This window comes from Amphiprion ocellaris, chromosome 23, assembly GCF_022539595.1.
Source record: "Amphiprion ocellaris isolate individual 3 ecotype Okinawa chromosome 23, ASM2253959v1, whole genome shotgun sequence".
NCBI lineage: Eukaryota > Metazoa > Chordata > Actinopteri > Pomacentridae > Amphiprion > Amphiprion ocellaris.
The window spans coordinates 3,926,244-3,946,785 of NC_072788.1; the positions used below are offsets into that span (position 1 = coordinate 3,926,244).

Consider the following 20,542-nt stretch of genomic DNA (forward strand, 5'->3'; position numbering starts at 1 on the left):
CGCTGCTGCTCCTGTGGTGTCTTTCTTGCAACTTACTCAGATAGTTTGCCTGGAGCTCAGCGTGCATATGCAGGCATGTTAAGTGTAGGTGCCATTCATAAGGACACATGCATGACTGTAAAAAAAAAAAAAAAACCAGAGATAACATTCAAGAGTGATTAGCATTCAATTTTACCTCCAAATTATGAAGTGTGGCATGTTTTTGTGTCTTGATTCATGCCTCATGCTAGCAGACATGATCTGCCTATCAGCAGCAAATTCATTTACAGTATACTCATATGTGTTTTTTTCTCCAAAGACTGATATGCATTTCTTGGAAGCACTGGCACAGTTTAGCGCCACAATGACGGAGGCGTGAGTATTGGTTGTTTTAAGAGCGAGTGGGCTTTAGGAGGGCTTTAAGAGTGCCCTCTGGTAACATGTCACACTCTATATCTGGTCCGACTGACTCACAAAGCCTTGGATTCTCCACAGAGAGGTTCTTACAGCTCTACCCCCAGGTACCGAGCAGACATGCCTCGCCTGTTCCGCTGAGGAACAACCGTAATCTCACGAACCGCATGCGCTCATTACATCAGAAACACAGAGGCAAAAGCTGCACATAATTAAACAGCGAATGTTTTAGCTAAACATCTTATTATGTTTATTGACTGTAATGACTCAGGCTCAGATGCATAGACAGACTGCCACGAGGTTGCTGGCGGTGAATGTGTGCTTGAAAGAGAGAGAGAGAGAGAGATGAATTCAGAGGATTCCTTCGCTGGTGTTTCTTTGTGCTCTCGTGTGACTCCTGATTGCTCTTTTCTTGTCGGCTGAAAAGCTTAGCAGCCTTGGAGAGTTTCTGTTGATGTAAATAATGCCATTTGGCAGACGCATCACATACGGAAGTGGCAAATGTTCATTCAGGCTGATTTATTCTGAGTTTAATGTTCTTGTCAGTGCTCATTTACACTTTCTGTTTGCGACTGTTGCAGCTCTGTCAACTACTTACACAGCGCTATGTTGCACTTAATTTAGACTAATTGTGTCGGCATTCTGCGCGGGTAATTGTTTCATTTCTTTATGCTACAATAATGTACCACTTTCATGTTTCTGTGTGGATCAGTTTCATCAAACAGGTTTATGTGTTTTGCAGATTATTAAGAATTCAGATTGGATAGGAGTGCGTTAACAATGCAGCAGGGCAGTGCTACATTAGCCATTTGCAGATTAACAATTAAACCCTCTTCAGGCAAGAAAGATGATGAGGATGTTTAATATGTTGAGTATTCAGCCTTTCTCTCATATTGTGTCTTTGTTTAAAGAAGCTCTCTGATTTTACAGATGAAGCCTCAGCTGTGATCTTTGGTTCTGGAGCAGCTTTGGAAAGTCCGAAGCTTCAGATACTTGACAGAAAATACTCCTACTAGGGACTAAAAGTCAGAATATCCTGTCCTCTGCTGCTCTGTTTTTTTTTTTCTTTTTTAGTTAAAGATTAATTTGGGGGGATTTCGGGCTTTTATTCAGTAGAACAATGGAGCAAAGATGGGAAATGAGGTAGAGAGCAGGCAGACATGAAGCAAATGGTTCTGCTGGATTGGAATCAAACTGAGGATCTGCTGCTCTGGGTGTCCATATGGTATCCATCCGAACCATTGATTTTATGTAAAGATGGATGAATCCCCGAAGTAGGTTTCTTGAGTTTAGAAGATCAGTTTAGCTGCAGTTTTGTATAGGTAGTAGGAGCATGTTTGGAAGTACTGTGCAGGTGCAGAATATGTAGACATGAACGACTATGTATCTATGGAACGGAGAGCCCCGAGTGAACTTAAAAGTCGTATAATAACAACAGCTATTCATCTGTTGTGTCTGCAACTGCCTGTGTGCAAGAGTGTAATCAAGGTTTAACTCCAAGTTAATACAAAAGTGAGTAAATGAAGCTTAGGTGGCCCATGCAAATGTCTGTTCCACACACTGAAAAATGGCCATACGCTTAATTATGCATAACTTCTAGCCTTTGTGCAATTTAAACGGGTGAGTTGTATGACTGTTCACCCCTATGAAGTTGTCGAGACCAAAAGTATTTTTTGTACAGGGCTGTGAACATGTCTATTCCTGTTTAAAGTTGGGAATTTTAACATTGTGGTCTATGGGAATTGACTTGCTTTGGAGTCAGCCTCAAGTGGAAAGTTGAGGAACTACAGATTTTGGTACTTCCATGTTGGCTTCTTCAACTTCTGCTGCTCTGATTTTGACACTTCTCTTTCTCTTTGAAGTTCCTCAGCCCTACAGAAGTATAAGAGTAAATTGCTGTAGTAGCCCTTTAATGTGATTTTCTTTCTCTTCTTTCCAGTTTTGGACCTGCCCTTGTGCCAAGACATGCAGGACTCTGAGGACAAGCCATCAGTGCCCTATTCTCTCCACCCCAATCCTGCCCTTTTGAGCCCCAAAACCCGCCGCCTGGAGGTCAGTGTCATTCCTCGGCCTCGCCCATCCCCCATCCGACCCCGCATCGACCCCTGGAGCTTCATCTCGGCTGGCGGCGGGAACTCAGGTGGTGGCCGCAGCCCGAACCGCTCAGACAGCAACCTTCTGTGCTATCAGCCGTCGCCTACCAACCCGTTTACCAACTGTGACCCTTTCCCCTCCCCGGACTGCGACCCGTTCGCCCTCAAGGCCGACCCCTCGAGCAGCTCGGACGGCGCCTCCCCCTTCGACCCTTTCTCGGCTCCCTTTCCCACCTCTCGCTCCGCCCCGTGCTCCACCAACGGCTCGCCCACGCTGCCCTCGTTCCGCATAGCACCCATCAACCCGGCCGACTCACCTCTCATTGACCTCGGCTGGGCGGCCTGCAGCAAGCCCCTGGATGGCACCAAAGAGAAGGCTCACCCCCGGAGGATACTGGGGCTCAAGCCCTTCAAGTCCCCGACGCAACTCAGAGACGACAGGTTTTAAACCCAGCCTTTCCTGTGGCATGTGACCCATTTCATTAATGGATGCTAAGAACTGCGATTTATTTTTTTTTTAATCAAAGGAACACAGTCCAGGACCTTTTTCCCACTACAATGTCCGACATCGTAACACGGATTTGGAACGCACACTCACCAATCAACCCGCTGAGGGAGGTTTATCGCAGGCATCGCAGGTCTTGTGTTTACATCAGCCTGCCGCTTTGGAAACCAGAAAGCCAGTGAAAGGAGGTACATTGAATGGTGGGATAGCCGCCTGTGAACCAATAGCTGGTGCCCATTTCGTCCTTTCCCTCTATCTCTGTTTCTCGATCCCTTTGAAGGAGCGGAACACAGATCACTAGTCCCATCTTCAGATTCTATCAGACTGCTCGTATCACCCGCTTTCATCTCCCCTCCCCTACCCTTGAAGCATTGTGACAATGCAGAGGTGGATAAGGCGACTTGCACAGCTTCATCTGCCTCTACCTCTCTACAGACTGAAAGCATTCAGGACAATGGAAAATTGGAGTGCCTTATTTCGTGAAGTGTTTTTAATATATATCTTTTCAAGGTTCCTTCAATGGTTAATCTGGTGCGTAGGGAAGATGCTATGAATTTGGCTTAAATTTGCAAATCAGCTTAGCGTTGCGGTGTAAGAAGACGTCGTCTGTGTGTGCGTGCGCGTGTGCATGTTTGTCTAGACTCATTGTTCAAGGAAAGCTTACTGTGTTTTTGTGTTTTTCTTTTTGAAACTGCGTCTGCCTGTTGCATTGTGGGAGAAAAAGCACTCAGAGTGGATATTCTAGGCCGCTGGTGAAATCCAAGACAAAACCATGACCCAGGCATTCCACTTGGAAGCAGATAACATTCCAGTCACATTCCCCGGGAAATGCCAGGGATTGGACAGAATCATTCGGCTGGCAGGCGACACAGCACAGGAAACAAGACTGGGGAGCCCTCTGCATTCCCTTCATATGCCAAAGAATGCCACTGCGACAGTGTAAGGGCTGGGACAAAGGGTATTTGCAAATAAGTTGTTTTTACCTCCATTGAGTGCCAGACCAGTGTGGTTGGGGGGGTTTGCACACACAGGACAGCACAGAGACAGTTGAGACAATCACAGATGGTGTTTAAACAGAACTCCTCTGCTATCAACTACTTAAATACTATCCATACTGTCTTATCACCACCTGCATGTTGCTGTCGGAAGGTTCAGCCAAGTACTTAGGTATGGAAGCATCAGTGAGACTTCATTTGTCTTTCAAAGTTATCACACAATTTCAGTTTACATTTCTTTCCCCGACAGAACAAATGCACCACTTTCCAGGCTTTTCATTAGTCCCTTCTTCCCTGCAATATCTCCCGAACCAAATTTACTTTCCAAATAAATACAATCCAGAAAGAAGCCCCACTAACACCTGACGACAAAGACATTTTGAGCTTGGAGACAGTTTAGCATAGGTTTGTGGAAATCAGGGGCAAACAGCGAATCCAGCTTTTCAAAGAATCAAAAAAAAAAAAAAACAATCCACAAGCCAGCATCTCTGAAGGTCACTCATTAACACGCCACATTTGTTGTTTAATTGCAGTAATTTCTGGTCAGTCGTGGTCGTCACTATGAGGTTGCCAGGCAACTAGTTGAGGCTCTCGGAAGCTACTGCTCCCCCCCACTGTAAACAACAACTCAGTGCTTTTATTATGAAGCTTTAGTGCAGATTAAACTAAAGAGACATGATGTGCTAATTAATAAGCTTTAGAGGCGCTAGTGGGTTCATCTGGACAGAGTGGTATTGATCTTCTCATCTAACTCTTAAGATAATACTAGGGCTGGCCCTAATAGAAATTTCTAGGCTCTGGATATTTGGGCCCAATTAATGATGAATATCCGAATATTCGGGGGGGAGGAAGGGAAAGGAAGGGAGAAATAAGATATAGTAATGACAAACGAAGAAACACGAAGGGACGAGCCAAATATTTGGATCGTCTGGGGGAGGGGAGGCCTGGCATGGGAATCCAAGTATTCGGATCTCAAAATTAATATTCAGATCCCACCGTAATGACCGGATATTTGGGTCCAGTCCTAGATAATACGCCTATTTCCCAAATTGTCCAGCTATTTCTTAAAAGTTATGACATTTGCTGTGCAAGACGAGACCAGCAGTAGCACCCTTCGCCTTTTTTTTCCTTCAGTTTGCTTAAAAGATCCTGTAGGTTCCTGTGGAAAACTGCAACACAGAATTACATCCAACCAGAATGCACTGCAGCAATCAAGATCATTCTACATGCTAAATATAACATGTCCAGGCACTTTCTCAGGGTTATTTTTTTTTCTGAAATCGTCTTGGGAAATGCATAGTGTGAGGCAGGTGGAGGTGCAGCAGTGAATAACTCCTGAAGTAGTATTCAAGGGTGTTTTTTTTCAACCATCTGATCCAGTCCATTAACATAACAAGTGTAGGTCAAGCTTGCAAGCAGCTGAAAGAGACCCACTGACTCATGGCACAAAACTGGTCCCGCCAACCTCGGCTTTTCTCAGACGCCACGACGTACAAATACCGATCGGCTTCATCGCTGACACCGTGTCATCGGAAGACAATGCCGGCTTTGTTCTGCCGAGGAGTGAAAGCCTCGTCTCCAAAGGGGGAAAGCTTTGTGATTAGCCTAATAATCCTGCTGACGAACAGAGGAAGCTGATAGTGATAATTAGCCTCTTGATAAGAGCAGGGAGCATTAACAAAGCCTTCAGATATTTGGTTAATTAATTTGCCCCCGACGTTACAAAAAATACCCCGCATACTCCAGGCAAGGTATTGAGTCGCCTCCTGCACCAGCTTACATCTAGATTTAAGCCGTGGCCTTTTTCGTGTTTCAAAGAGCTGTCTGTCCTCGCCTCTTTTCCTCTCCGTCGCCGCTGGCTACGGCTGCTGACTGGACTTCTTTTTCATCTTCATTGTCAAGGCTCACCTTTTTCTGCCTTCTTGCCCCTCAGGTGATGTGGGGAGATAGTTTTCTTTAATTCATTTTGTTCTTACTTCCCTCCCTGCTTCGCTGCCAAGTTTTCTTGAGGGCAGTTGTGTCCTGACACTGCAGAGCGTTCGGGTCGGGTTTTCTACGAGCAGGGAAAAGAAATGGCATTTGTTCTAGGACAGAGTACATTTACAGAGGAGTGCTCATTTTTATCAAGGCAATTTTGTTTGAAATTTGGAACAGGAGTTTTGTTGTGTTGCATTAATGTGTGCAGCAGCAACAAAGAGACAGAGTTTGGAGATTCTCATTCTAATTTGTCCTCAAATTATCTAGTTTGTCCACATCTGAAGGCAAAAGTTTTGTAGCCATTCTGTAGGGCATCGACTTCAGGAAGGAGTGAAAAGCTTGCCGTCAATTCATATAAATGGGCATCGCACACTGTGACTCTTCTAGAAAGCCTCAAGCAAGCATTTACCTAGTATTGCAATTTGAAACCGATAGAAGTGGTTGTGTCAAGAAGGAGAAAAGGGAGCTTGAGAGAGTTCAAACACTGCCTACTGTCACACCTCCGCACACCTGGCAATTGCTGAGGAAAGTAGGAGTGAATGTCAAATTGTCTGCTTTAAAAAGGTACAAAAATTGTCGTATAAATCCCTTTGGATATGCAGAAAAAAAGTGGGATCTGAATCTGTGAGAAACATTTCTTCTGAACGCCTTAAACTTGAGGATCTGCTTGATTTTTATCGAAGCTTATGCACAGAAAAGCAGCAACTGTCTACGTCAGGGATGTCAAACTCATTTTAGTTCAGGGGCCACATTCAGTCTAATGTGATCTCAAATGGGCCAAAACAGTAAAATCTAAGCATAATAATCTATAAATACCCACAACTCCAAATTTTTCCTTCAGTGCAAAAAAGTACATTCTGAAAATGTTCATATTTAAGGAATTCTGTTTTTAAAAAACATGAACAGCCTGAAATTTGTTAAGAGAAATAAGTTCAATTTCAACAACATTAAGTCTCAATTTATCATTTACACGTTATAACTTCCAGTGTCTCCAAAGGAACAAAACATTTAGTCTCAGGTATCTGAAACAAACAATATATTTTACTTTATGATCAAAAAAAGACAAAAAACTGCAAAAACAAGACAAAATACTACAAAAATGAGACAAAAAATGACCAAAAAAGAAACACGACAAAAACAACACACAAAACAACAAATAAAGCAAAATACAAGTGAGACAAAAAGGAAACAAAATGACGAAAACATGAGAGAAACCACAAAAGTGTGACAAAAAAAGACAAAAAACAAGAAGACAAAATTTTAAAAAAATTAGACCAAATGACACAAGAACAATGAGGAATCTAGTGTTTTACTTAATGATCAAAACAGCTGGTCTAGAAATTATTTAAAATTTTCAGTTTTACAAATTTACAATTTGCAGTTGATGTTTTTTCTGTAACTTTTACACTTTGAAAAGTCGTCCCACGGACCGGACTGGACCCTCTGGCCACTTTTGGCCTGCGGGCCGCATTTTTGACACCCCTGGTCTATGTGGTTTGCATGTACCTGGATATCTGACTCATGAGGGGAAGAAAGAGTCCATCCAATGCTCTGAACAAACAGGTAAAACACACAGGCCACCACTCTGAATCTGACAGGATCATCCCAAAACGGGAATTTTGCTCGTCTAGAGCTTTAATGTTCACCTCTGGCCCGATTGAACGGCTCACCTGCCATTACCTGGACATGAGCGCGATGGATGTTCTTTGTGGCGAGCAAACCTAAGAGGTTTAATATAGAACTTGTCTCTCTCGGCAGCCTTCCCCACCTTCCTCCCCTCTCTTATCCCCACCACCGACATTTTACAGACATGACAAGTGATGAGTTATTGCCTCGTCTCTTCGTGTCAACACACAAAGCCACGAGAGCTACCTTCTGATAGTCGTTCCGCTTGGGTAGCTGTTATTGTCAACACAGCTCTGTGAGCAAACAAAGAAAAAGACACACGAAGGAAACTGAGATGATTGAAATGTCTGGCAGATTATTTCTGTCACAGATTCCCTCTGTGTGTCAAGTATCCTCTTCAACCTGCCACTCATGTCTTGTCTGTGTGTTCTCTCAGTGCTCGACTTTAATTTTCCCTCAGACCTGATGTCGAAAAGCACATTTTGTAATTGACGACATGAACTATCACTTTCAATAACAGGAGTTACTGTGTTTTCCACAAATAATTACGTTATTAACTGTAGTCGGAGTGGGAATGTTTGCCCCCTCTGGTAATAACTTCTGGAAGTAGTTCATCTGAGGTGGTGAGAAACCTCCATCCTATAAAAAGACCCAAGAAAATAGGTCAGAATACTTAAAATACCTGCTTGCATAAACAAAACACCCCAACCTCATCTATTAAAGTGTAATCTGAATCTGAAAAGTGTGTAGTTTGCCAGCTGAGGAGATAAACACATTTTTAGGAAGCACTTTGTGGACCGGGATGTCCAATTCTTGATTTCGCCTGTCAGATTTAGGAACCATAGCTGCCATTTGTCTGCCGGACCTGGCAGCCGGCGCTCCAATAAGAAAGTCCTGATGAGTTGCTCGTGTCGCCGTGCTCTTCCAGGCGTCGCCCCGTCCGTCACTGCAAATCACTGTCCTGAGAACAAACTGACAAGACGAGTGGAACCGAATGCTCTCAAGGCGAGACCGATATCTGGCCACCGGTGACAGGGAGCAGACGTGATTTGATGATCTTAATTCAAAGTTCAAGCTCACACCGTTGCCCCCTAATCAGTAAATAGCAAACGGTCAATACACTACATGAATAAATTCTAATCAGACTGCACAATGGAGAAATCCAAGGCCTTGACCCTCATCATGCCAAGAGGCTATTTATGAGTGGTGGTTGTGTTTTAGAATACCAGAGGGGGGAAATCAGAGCAATTACACAGAATAATAAAATAAAAATGATGTAAATCGAGGTGCAGTGTGTGATTGTGACAACACGGTGGCAAGTGTTGCTGGTGAAAGGCTGAATCTTTTTACTGCACAGCCTTCTGGGTAAACTAACCCAGCTCTGGAATAGAAACATTTTTCTCCTTGGAGCTGCTGTAATGGTGAACTTTCCCCACTGTGGGATCAATAAAGTTTATCTTATCTGAACCTTGGTTACTGGGGAGAAAAAGAATCACATTTAATAGTCTACATGCCCATATTACCCAAAGTAGCAGAGCACAGTAAACATAGCCGTTTTTAGTGTTTGACTCGAAGGAAGTCAGCAAGTCAAGTCAGAAGTTGACTGTATGTCTTAAATTGCTGCAGCTCCAGTTAGAGCATGTTTTTCTCCCTCATGGGCACAGAGAAAATTGGAGAACGATTCAATAAGGCTGGATGGAAAAAAACTGGCTGAACATGTGTTATTTTTACTTTTATTGATGAAATTTTCTCTTGGCGGGTCAGTGAAGAGTGAATTCTGAAAGGACAGAATAGGTGGCGTGGCATTTCAGTGGCTTTCACCTGATTCACCTTTGCTGCCTCTGCTTGCTTGTGTTCAATTAAGTGGATGTTACAAATACGCCTGGTTTTCAGCCTCGTTTCGGTTGTCTTATAGCTGGCTGTCAGCGCCGCAGACGCATTATTGCTCGTCCTGGCTCGCATTAAACTGAAACACCTGCCCAGGCCTTTGTTTGGCCTTAATAGGCCAAATGATCAAATATGACCTTTCGTCAAGCGTACAGCAACTGCACATCCCAATAGGAATGTGAACAAAAGCCATGTCTGCGAGAGCTGCCGCCAGGTGTGTAAGCGCTCTCTGAAACTGTGAATATTATTCCTAATTCTTTTCAGTCTGTGCATCCAAGGTCACCAGCTGCTGTCTTTTTTTTTTCTTTCCAGCAGCAGCAGCTAAAACTGAATCAATAGGAGCTATGAAAGAAAGACCAATTCGCTTCCCAGACTACAGCAGTGGCTCTTGCAGAAAGCTGGCACTCTGTTTAGAAAATAAACATGGATTTTATCTATGAAGTTATTAAGTCCAATGCCCACATTCTCATCCCTTCCCTCTGCTCGACGGCATAAAACAGCCCCATGGTTGTCATTATTGTTCTGTCTGGCTATTGACACTCAATTACCTTGTGCCGTTCCTCAAATAGAGACCGTTCAATCTGTAAAATTCTGTTTCTGGAGTGCCGATTGAGTGCACTGCAAAGCAATTGGTTGAGTAAGCAGACCTTGTGTCTCAAATATAGAAAGCGCAGAATGGTTTATTGTCGTCTGCTCAACAGTTTGCTTATAAAAGGATTAGTTGGTATTTTTTTTTTGGCATTTCTGTTAACCCTCCTGCTGTCTTCATTTACGGGCACCAAAACATATTGTTTCCTTGTCTGAAAAAAATCCAAAAATTCAACAAAAAAATTCCCCATATTCTGAAAATTTGCAAAACCTTCAAGAAGAAAATTCCAATAATTCCTTAAAAATTTCACTTAAAAGTTTTATTTTAAAAAATGGCAAGAACATTCTTGTAAATATTTTCAAAAAATGAGTAAAAATCTTCCAAAAAAATCCTAAAAATATCTAAAGTGATTCCATATATATCAGTAAAACTTCTAATATTTTCTTAAGAACATTCACATAAAAATCAACCAAAATCCAGCGAATTTCGCTGGATTTTGGTTGATTTTTTTGTGAATGTTATTAAAAAACATTTTTAACATTTCTTTTTTTTCCACCGAAAAATGTTCAAAGATTTCCCAAAAATGCTGAAAATGTGGACATCAGAAGTTTCACTGTGAATATCTATTTTTTTTCCACATTTTCAAACTTTAAAACGAGTCAATTTTGACCCGCAGGACGACACAGGGTTTAAATCATTTGGTGTCTTATTATGAATTGGAGTCCATAAGCTACCATATAAAACAGAATTGCATGCTCTCCTGTGTCACCTAAATCTGAGACGATTCAAAATTGTGTCACCTCAAGGTAATTAAAAGTGTCTGATCTCATTTAGTTTAGATTAACCACATTATAAATCCATCCTCACAGTAGGAACCCACTGCAACAAGAGTCAGTACATCTTCCATGAATGAGATTTAAATCTATTAATTTGTCAATACTTTATTCTGATTAACAGACTAAATTCTTCTCTGTAGATGTTTTGATAGTGTCAAAGTGTCATCCCCCCCAAGACCTTTTACACTCAGGCAGCCCTGTTTTATCACACTCCAACTTCCGTACTTCACTGTCAGGACTATGCTTTCACTGTGCTAGTTCTGGCCAGTTTATCTTGACTTTATTACAGGATTTGTTTTGGGTTATTTAAGAAAGTTTCACATTATAGCTCTGTGCTTTCCTTAGTGGTGAAGAATATGCAACTGGGCTGTCATAGAACTTCTGTTTTCCATTGACAACCCATGTGCCAAGTCTAGAATCTTGCCTGTTGCATTGAGCTTTTACGTTGCGGCTTGTATTTCCAGTATCGTCAGTGTATGACAGGATCGTGGATAAAATGACAGGCAGGAAGGGTAAAAGCGCCACCGCTCTGTTTAGCGCTGCCAACAGCATTTGTGTGCAAATCAATGCTAACAAATTTAATGATCAGCTAAGTGACTAAACGTCTGACATTTCACCTGATTAACGTCTTCAAAGGCGCAGCTATAATTCCAGGTAAAGTGTTTGCCTGAGGCTTTTGGGTATTTAACAGCAGGAGGTCTCTTTCAGGTGCTTGTGGTTGGGCTTAAATAACTGAACTCTAAATGATCCATGCAGACAATTTGAAATGGTTTTGGATGGTACAAATCCCCATGACTCACTGGTCAAATCTCTTCAACTCGCAGCATCACAGTACTGTAAAAGGCTTTTCCTTCTGACAGCTTCCCACCAGCCTGCTAAGAACATTCACAACATTTCTATACATGGGGGGAGGAGTGGATATTTATAAATGGCCATCTTTTTACACACTGGATTATTTCTCTTTCAAGATGGCCATGGACGCAGTCTACATTAGGATGATTTCATATGAACAAAACCATTTTTTTTTAGGTTTTCACTGGAGTTTTTTAAGATGCATGTATGGGTGCTTCACATGAGGCAGATTAACTTTACATTCCAGTTCTTCCAATTTGACCAAATCTGATTTGTCTGCGCACCCCAGTGTTTGTGTAGCAGAAACCCGGTTCTTTGTGTACATTGCAGCAAAAAACCCAAACCTAAATTGCAGCCTAATGTCCCCTTGAGGCACCCATACTGAATTTTTATGTGCATAAAACTGCTAAGATGGAGAAAAGGTAACTACTTGTAACTACCTTAACGTAGCAGACGAGCTCGACCTTCTCCCCGTCTTTGTATCTATTTGCTTTTATTGTAATTGTTCCAGATTAATTTCTATGTCTATTTTGTCTTTTATTACAACCTCGGCGATGTGATAACACAACTGTTGCATTGCCCTGGCAGCCATTTTTACATCTCTCTCAGAACTGCCTCTGCTCATGCGAGTTAGAGGTTTTTTTTGCAAGTTGTCGGGCTTTGAAAATTCGTTTTTTGTTGCATTTTTGTGAAATCTCGCACTGGGCTGGGCCTAATCAACTGTTTTTATTGTGCGTCAAGAGGATTATTTCTGTATACAGTTTGTGAAAAATGTTTTTATTTCTCTTGACTGTTATAAGGGGTTTTAACCTGTGGAAAAAAAACAAAGGAAAAAAAAGCTCAAAAAGAGATAAGACCAAATAAAATGTAACACTCCTGACTTGTTTGTGACCTTATTCGTGTCAAAGGTGGAGAATGTGTTGTTGAATCAACCATGAAAATAGTGTGAAACTGTTGACTTTCTACCAATGGATTGATTGTACTGGTGTCATTATACGTAGTAACAGTTACCTCTATAACATAACAATCATTTTGTTTGAGAAATGAAAAAAGTCTTTATCAGTGTTGGTAAGAAAGTGGTCTGACTAGTATTGGGTAAACAGTCCAACTACAAGGTCTTCTTACCGGAGATTTCAGACGTAGATTTGTAGTTTGGCCTTTAAAGACACATTACGCACATTATATAGCAGGCTTTCTTTTGCGAACAAAGCAGAATAGAAAAAAAAATAGAATGAAAGCTCACAATGCAAGCAGGCTGTACGGTATACCATTGTGGATATTTTCTTGTTAAATTACTCATAGTCATTGACTTAGTAACACAAAGCAGTTTCCTAACAGATAGCGACATAAATATATATTGAATACCGGGTGGTCCTTGAGAAATAGTTCATGTTGTACACCGATTATCTGTTTTCAGATATGGTGGTCAAATGTAGCTCATAGCTGTATAATGTGGCTGAGTCCAGAGGCAGCAAATAAACAATGAGATACAACAAAAAGTCTTCCTACTTTAAGTCCAGTGACTCTTCTGTTGTGCTACAAAATGGCATGTTGTAATATGGAAGTAATTCAACTGTCTATGTTCGAACCAGAAAGTGATTCTGAAGAAGAATAATGATCCAAAGAGGCGAAAACTACAGTTCCTCTAATGGCCACTTGAGGCTGGTTTCAAAAGTGAGCAGATTCCAATAGACCCCCATGTTAAAATGTCCAATTTACAGCAGAAAAGTCAACATGTTTAAAGCATGGTTTGAAAGACAGTTTTCATCTCTATAGCTAATTTCCCCATTCACGGTAACTGTAAGAGGGTTTAATTATTATATTACTTACCCGTTTAGATTGGATTAAGGATTAAAATTGAACTTGTGGCAGCGTTAAGTGGCAGATGGGTGCCATACCTGGACAATCCATGGCCCAGTCACGTTCTCCTGGTCCGCCTCAGCACTCACGATCCACCTCTTCGTCCATTTTTTGGGTCAGCTGGGAGACGGCAGGAGTCGGGCACTGCCAAGATGGAACCACAACACTGAGCTTCAAAACCGCTGGACACCTGTGGGTGACATCACGGATAGTTTATTCATTTCTATGTACAGTCAGTGGGTGTAACATATGATGGAAAAGCCTAGGCAGCATCCAAAAAAGCTGATCAGTAAAAGGGCTACAGACCAAAAAAAATAAAGAGAAGGTTGATGAGTAATCAGTGGTGAGATATTACATCACAAGCACACGTTAACAGATGGTGGACTGTATGTCTTCCTCTAATTAAGAGGTGCTTTCTAGCGATTTCTCTGCAGTGTTATGTTGAGAGACATCCTTCTCTTGCTGTTAACTATTAGTCTTAAATTATTGTTATGCATCCTTCTGGAGACATGAATGTTTGTACTAAACTGTAATCCATCCAATACCCAACAGCAGGTTGTGATGGATTGATGGAAAAGCATGATTATTTTTTGTGACAAAACAGATGTGTTTCGGTGATTCCATCAGAGAAAATCAGTAGTTATAGGAATCACTGAAAACTCAAGACTTAATGGCAATCCATCAGGTGGATGTCGAGCTATTATTTTTGGTACTGAGGTGGTGAACCAGCCTGCTGAATATGTTGTGAAACTGGCCACAGAACCGTCCATTCTGGGTTTCCACTGTCCCTTCTGAAGGGCGAATCGAGCCATTTTCCTCCAGCTGACAGCTGTTTTCAAAATTAAATGTAACAAGATCTCAATTCTGCCACAGAAGCGGAAAGAAATATTCTGTTATTACCATATTACGACATCTTTTCACATCATTCACGGTCCATAAAATGGAATGAAGACTAGCATGACTAGCATGCCTCAGTGGAAATAATGGCCCTGCGTGTATATGTGTGTCGTCTATTTCTGTAACTGAGGGTAAAGCTGTTGTGTCAGTGGTGAGACTGTGTTTTATAGCTATATGACAGGTGATGACAGGCTGAGGACAGCGCCGGTTTGTGTGTGTATTTTCCTAAACAACACAAATTTTTGAACCGCTCATGCACTTTTTCTGGGCGCGTTACTGCCTTGTCAGACCAGATGATCTGTCCCTGCAGAGTGTGACATGCAATCTAGAGACAAGATGAAATGAAAAAGTAAAAAAAATAAAATGTTGTTTATGCTCATTATGATCTTGTCTTTACAAATTCCATAATTATTTATTATGGAAACAATCACTTATTGTTTTTCATCTTGTTTTTGTCATTTTGTGTCTCGATTTGGTCATTTTCTGTCTCGTTTTTGTCATTTTGTGTCTCAGTTTTTAATAAAGAATGACTGGACATCACTAAAATGTCAACTAAATAACCATCCAAATTTAATAACAACCACCTTCTAATTAGTTAAATGATAACAAAATGAGCTGATTCAAAAATAGTTTTGTGTTCTTTTTATTAAGTTGAGATAATCATGACAAACATTTCTTTTTGGCAACATATCAAATTTTATGTGTATATGTGTCTGAAAAATCACTTTCAACTAAGTTCCCCATTACAAAAACACCTCTCCAGGAAGTGTGTTAATTCCAGATCACATGACCTGCTCCACATGATGTCATTTCCTCCTGAAGAAAAGACTGGTCAGACTCCAAGGCTTTCTGAGTTATTTAATATAAAGTAGTGAGTGAGTCAAGTGTGGATTTATGGCATGTCAACAGGTTTACTACAATATCTTTAGGAATAATTTTCAATTTCAATTTTACTCAATATATAATATTTCAAAGAATCTTTCTGTAAAAATGCCATGTGGTGTTTGGTTATAGGTGGCATGTTGATTTTAGGCCTGAAAACAGCAACAATGTCTACTATGATACAAAAAGTCCTGCAATTATACATTGACCCATTTTATCAGATTTTTTCTCGAATGAGAAGATTTGAAGTTAATAGTATTGAGGATGAAGCCTAATATCAGGACAAGAGAATTAATGTTTTTTTTCATTTAGCTGGGGACACATTGAAGCATATGGACTCAGGACTACAGTCTCTGATGTGTTTATGTGCATCTAGACAGCAGAGAGCTGCACATCTGGGATGATCCGAAGTGACAAATGCCTTGTTTGTGTTGGAATTTCAGTAACTAAAAAGGGCCGTGTGGAAATCGCAACCAATCCGACGAAGTGCATGCTGCCAACTTCAAATATCGCGCCTCTCCAGAGAGATGTCATCATCTCGAAGTGGAATCCGTTTGAAGACCGGGAGAAAACACCGTTGGGTGGTAGGGCGGTGGGGTGTGTGGACACGCCGAGGAGACATGGTGCCTCGCTTTTACTACGACTCTCCCGCCGCTCATCAGGACTGTCAGTCAACTGGATAACACAGAGAATGGGGAATCAGCAGCATCAGCGAGGACGTGATGGAGAAAATCTCTGCAACGCCTGACCCTCCTCTACCCCAGGCACAAGTCTCCAAGGCTCTTGTTGCCATGGACACTGTGAATGAGAGGCTGTAAAGCGCAGCGGTGTGGCTCTGCAGTGCCTTCACACTGAACACTTTCTGCTTTCCTTTTTACGTAGCCTGTTAAAATATATGTAGAATAAACATAGCAGAAGGTTTAAGTACTAATTTGTCATCCACGAGTGTGAGTTAAAGCCGCGGCCACTGATTTTCTTTGGCTGCTTGCTCCCCGTTTGTACTTCCAGTGAGCAACATCAGCTTTAAAATGGAATTGGTTTTCTGGCCATCTGCTTAATGTGTCACATTTTAACCCTTCTCTGGTCTCCGCAAGCTGATGAGAGCTCATTATCAGCTAAATACTGTTTACCATTTGACCCATCGTTAATATGAAAAATATTCATTAGTGCAGCTTTGACTATAAAATGTCAAAATATGTATAACTATATTACTCAACAGCCAAAAGATTAAAATTAGGTAACTCACACAGCATTAGGCAGGTAGTTTTAGACTGATACATATGCTATGTAATTATAAATGTATGATGTTTAGGTTTTTTTAGTGACAATTTTCCAATATTGTGTTGACAGCTTGTTTTGCAGCCCCCTAGTGGCCAGAAATGAATGAATCCAGCTTTAATTAACCAAACAGTTGTTTCTACTATGTTAATACTGCGTGGGTTCTCTAATTTTAGACTGATACATATGCTATAAAATTATGATAGATAGATAGATAGATAGATAGATAGATAGATAGATAGATAGATAGATAGATAGATAGATAGATAGACAGACTTTATTGTCTGTCCCAAATGGTGACAGAAATTCTTCTTTGACAGGCTCCAACAATAAAATACAACACATAAAAAGACACTGAAAACACAAACTCACAAAGTAGATGCCTAAAAGAAACAATTACAAATGTATAATGTTTAGGTTTTGTTTTTTTTTTTGTTTTGGTGATAATCTCCAATATTGTGTTGACAGCTTGCTTTGCTGCCCCCTAGTGGCCAAATATTAATGAATCCAGCTTTAATCAACCAAAAAAACATGTTGTCTTGCAATTTGATCATATTTCATTTGGATACAATGAGATAAATTTGCAGGAAGCAACACACCTTAAGCCAATTCAAGTTCAGGATTAAAATTAACTCGAGAGGCTTTTTTTTCCCTTCACAACATCTCTTTCAGCATCATCTATATGTACAGAGCCAGGTGTCAGTTGTTCTAATTTTCAGCTCAGTTGATAATCAAGCCAGACTCCCGGTAGTCAGGATCTTCCTGGTTCCCAAAAGAGAACGTCAATGAAGAGCGGTAGAGAACTTCCGTCTGCCTCTCACCGTTTCTCTCTGCTCTGCTGTCTTTGAAGTGAAGCAATCTGGTTTGTTAGAGAGGCAAAATAAAATAAAAAGGAGGAACGAACCTTATGTTTCCTCAAGAGATGATTAAACGTGATTCTGATCCTGAAACCGAGAAGATGAGCGTTTCAGATGTTCATTACTTCATGAAGCTGCGCCAATGGTAATTGTTTTGGGAATTGTCAGCTCTTTAGCTATTAATTTACTGTCAGAAATTGTTTATAGATATGAGACTAACAAGACTCGGATTTAGCCATATCCTCCACCCACGGCTACTGAAAACACACATAGCTGTAAGACTGTTTATAACACATTAAATGCCATTTGGATTTCTGCATTAGTGTCCCCAGACCTTCATTTGACCTCAGCTAATTAGAATAAAAGACGCTCAATTTATTGTGCTGTTTACCGTTCTGTGTGTTTAGTTTGGATTAAAGAGCTGCATGTTGACCTTTAGGATAATGATTTTTATGAAAGCAGGTAATTGGAGTCATCCAGTCATTGTAATGACATTTTAATACGGGCGAAAGGGTTTCCCGCTCTATAAGAATACAGATAGAGTGAAACGTGTCGAGATCACAGTAGATCTGAGGAAATGAGAAGAAGATAGGTTGTGTCTCACAAGGCCAGAAACGGCTCCATGAGCTTCTAATACCAATGAACAAAACAGAGGAAATCCAGCAGCAGCGCCGTTCTCTTCAGGACATGTTGTTCTGCAAAGCTCGCCGCGAGAGTGCAATCCAGATCTCAGTGTGACAAATCTGCAGCCTCACAGAATTCTGCACTTCATAGCATCTGTTGTCATGAATCCACGGGGAGACAGTCATTGAGCGAAAGTGGTCTCGGATTTATCGCAGCGAACGGTGTCATGAGCTAAAGCTTAACTTCTGGCTCTGAAGAATAACACTGTTACATAAAAAAGTTAAAAAGAAAAGAATGTAATCTCATCCAAGTGGTGAACCATGAAGTGGAGGGAGGATTCTGTGGTCCAAGACAGAGCAGAACATACTGACAGAATATCAGAACCACTGTAAGATGGGACGTACATGAGCATATATATGTATATATTTTTAATGTAAATTGATTAAAATATTCATTCATTCATTAATATATGTCACATGATGGTGCCAAGAATCGCTATTCACATTGAAAGTGGCAGCTATAGTGTTTGAGTTATTTTGTCTTTTCATTTTAATTTTTTCGCAGACTAATTAGACAGTGTAAAGAAATACAGACAGCACAACAACCAGCAGGGGGTGACTCCTGCGCTTGCAAAAAGAAATCAGATTATATTGAAGTCTATGAGAAAATTATCCTACTTCTCACTTAATCTATTTCCTTTGTAAACATTTTCCTGATGAATTTATGGTCTCAATCGCTAATTTCAAGTCTCCTTCAATAGTTCACAGTGTTTATTTTATAAATTTAGGTCGAATTTAGTGTAATATGACGGCAACTGACAGATTTCTATGTCACAGCAAGTTCCCAGGCAGATACAGGGGGTTCTCGACTTATGTCGGAGTTCCGTTCCTATGGATTGATGTAAATCGATTTCCGCTGTAAGTCAGAACTCCGGCAAAAACGTAAACAAAGCCGTTACGTGCATCACGATATCGATCAGTTCTTTAGAAAAGCCATGAATACCAATGACTTCCATGCATGTATGAGTCATTGTGTACAAGAAGATAACAGAATATTGCACTATTATTACAATTTGATCTAATAATGTCCCTTTGTATGTTTTTCTGATCATTGAGGCAGTCGTGCGATTTAGGCCAAGCAACCAGCCGGCAGCAAGTTTTTCTGGCCATTTGGACCCCCAGTCCTCAGTGCAGTTAGGTTACAGATGTCAAGGTGTCACGCATGAGGATAAACAGGCAGATGACATCTAATTCAACAGATATATGAGTATCCATCACATTCTGTTTTGTAATCGCCTGAGGAATTGGTGCGGGTTGGCATGTTATTTTAATTTGAATTTCATGGGAGTTTTTTTTTGTGTAACTGTGTGTGTTCTGTTTGTTTTCTTTTTGACAGATATGTTTTAATAATTTACACTATCCCTGCTTGGAAAAAAATAAATAAATGAGGAGGTCTCAGTATTATGATAAAATATTATGTCTCAAATTAAACAGCAGCAGGAGTAAGCACTTGAAAAAAAAAAATTTGGAATGCAGCTATTACATTCCTTACACGTTATTCTTTCTTCTCAGAATAAGGGGCCTACATTACCCACAATGCATGACCTGTGGCTGTTAAGCTAGCAACGGCTAACATAGAAAATAGAAGGAAAAGGTGAGTTATTCTGCAAACTTTGGAGCGTGGAGTCAACAAGATGCTCTGAAAGCTTTCTAAAACATTTTTACAACATCTGTAAACGCATGTGGATGTATAAAATTGGTGCAATTGTCCTTTAAATCTGTTTTTACCGACGCCGCCACAGGGTCGCGCTGCCGCACGAATGAGCACTGCGGATGTGCAGGTCCACAGGTGACCTAAGAATGAGCACTGCGCATGTGCAGGTCCACAGGTGACCTAAGAATGAGCACTGCGCATGTGCGGGTGTACAGTTGAACTCAGGTGGCTTTTGGACCCAAAATAATTTTGTGGAAACACGTTTGCATTAAAATGAAACCAACAAATGAACGCCAGCTACAGTAACGGCAGCGAAAAGGTTTGCGAACGGACAGACTTTAAACAGCAGAAGAGGCGGAGTAGCTAAAGACTGACTGTTTTGGTTTTATTTTTTCGCGGAGCTAATATTAATGCTAGCTAACAATGCTAACAACAACAACACCGGCACGAAGCTGTGAAATGACCCGTCAGCTCATTGCACTGGAATTAACTCTACTGCACGGAAGAAAGTCCAAGAAGAAACACCTGTTTCAAGGTAAGACAGCTGGCTGGTGTTTGATGCTGGTTCGTTGAGTGCTGCTGCAGGTTATTGGCCTTTGTGATCAATATGTTGCTGACTGAAAGGTGACTATTTTCAGAGGGGGCAGTGTGTAATTCAGGTTGGATAGAGTGGTAGAC

General features: G+C 41.0%; 1 protein-coding gene and 1 long non-coding RNA gene across 4 annotated transcripts in view; both read left to right on the forward strand.

Annotated features, from left to right (window-relative positions):
- The window catches only part of LOC111582708 (mitogen-activated protein kinase kinase kinase 11), a 69,951-nt gene extending 57,318 nt beyond the window's left edge, over nucleotides 1-12,633 (forward strand). For both annotated transcript variants that reach the window (XM_035957808.2, XM_023291536.3), the window contains exon 10: nucleotides 2,333-12,633. In XM_035957808.2, the coding sequence (XP_035813701.1) occupies nucleotides 2,333-2,934 (602 nt within the window). In that variant the 3' untranslated portion in view covers nucleotides 2,935-12,633. The remainder of the gene's footprint in view (nucleotides 1-2,332) is intronic.
- A 7,423-nt stretch (nucleotides 12,634-20,056) lies between these two features.
- Nucleotides 20,057-20,542, forward strand: part of LOC111582717 (uncharacterized) — a 98,458-nt gene continuing 97,972 nt past the window's right edge. For both annotated transcript variants that reach the window (XR_008600622.1, XR_002747345.3), the window contains exon 1: nucleotides 20,057-20,399. This is a non-coding gene — a long non-coding RNA (uncharacterized LOC111582717). The remainder of the gene's footprint in view (nucleotides 20,400-20,542) is intronic.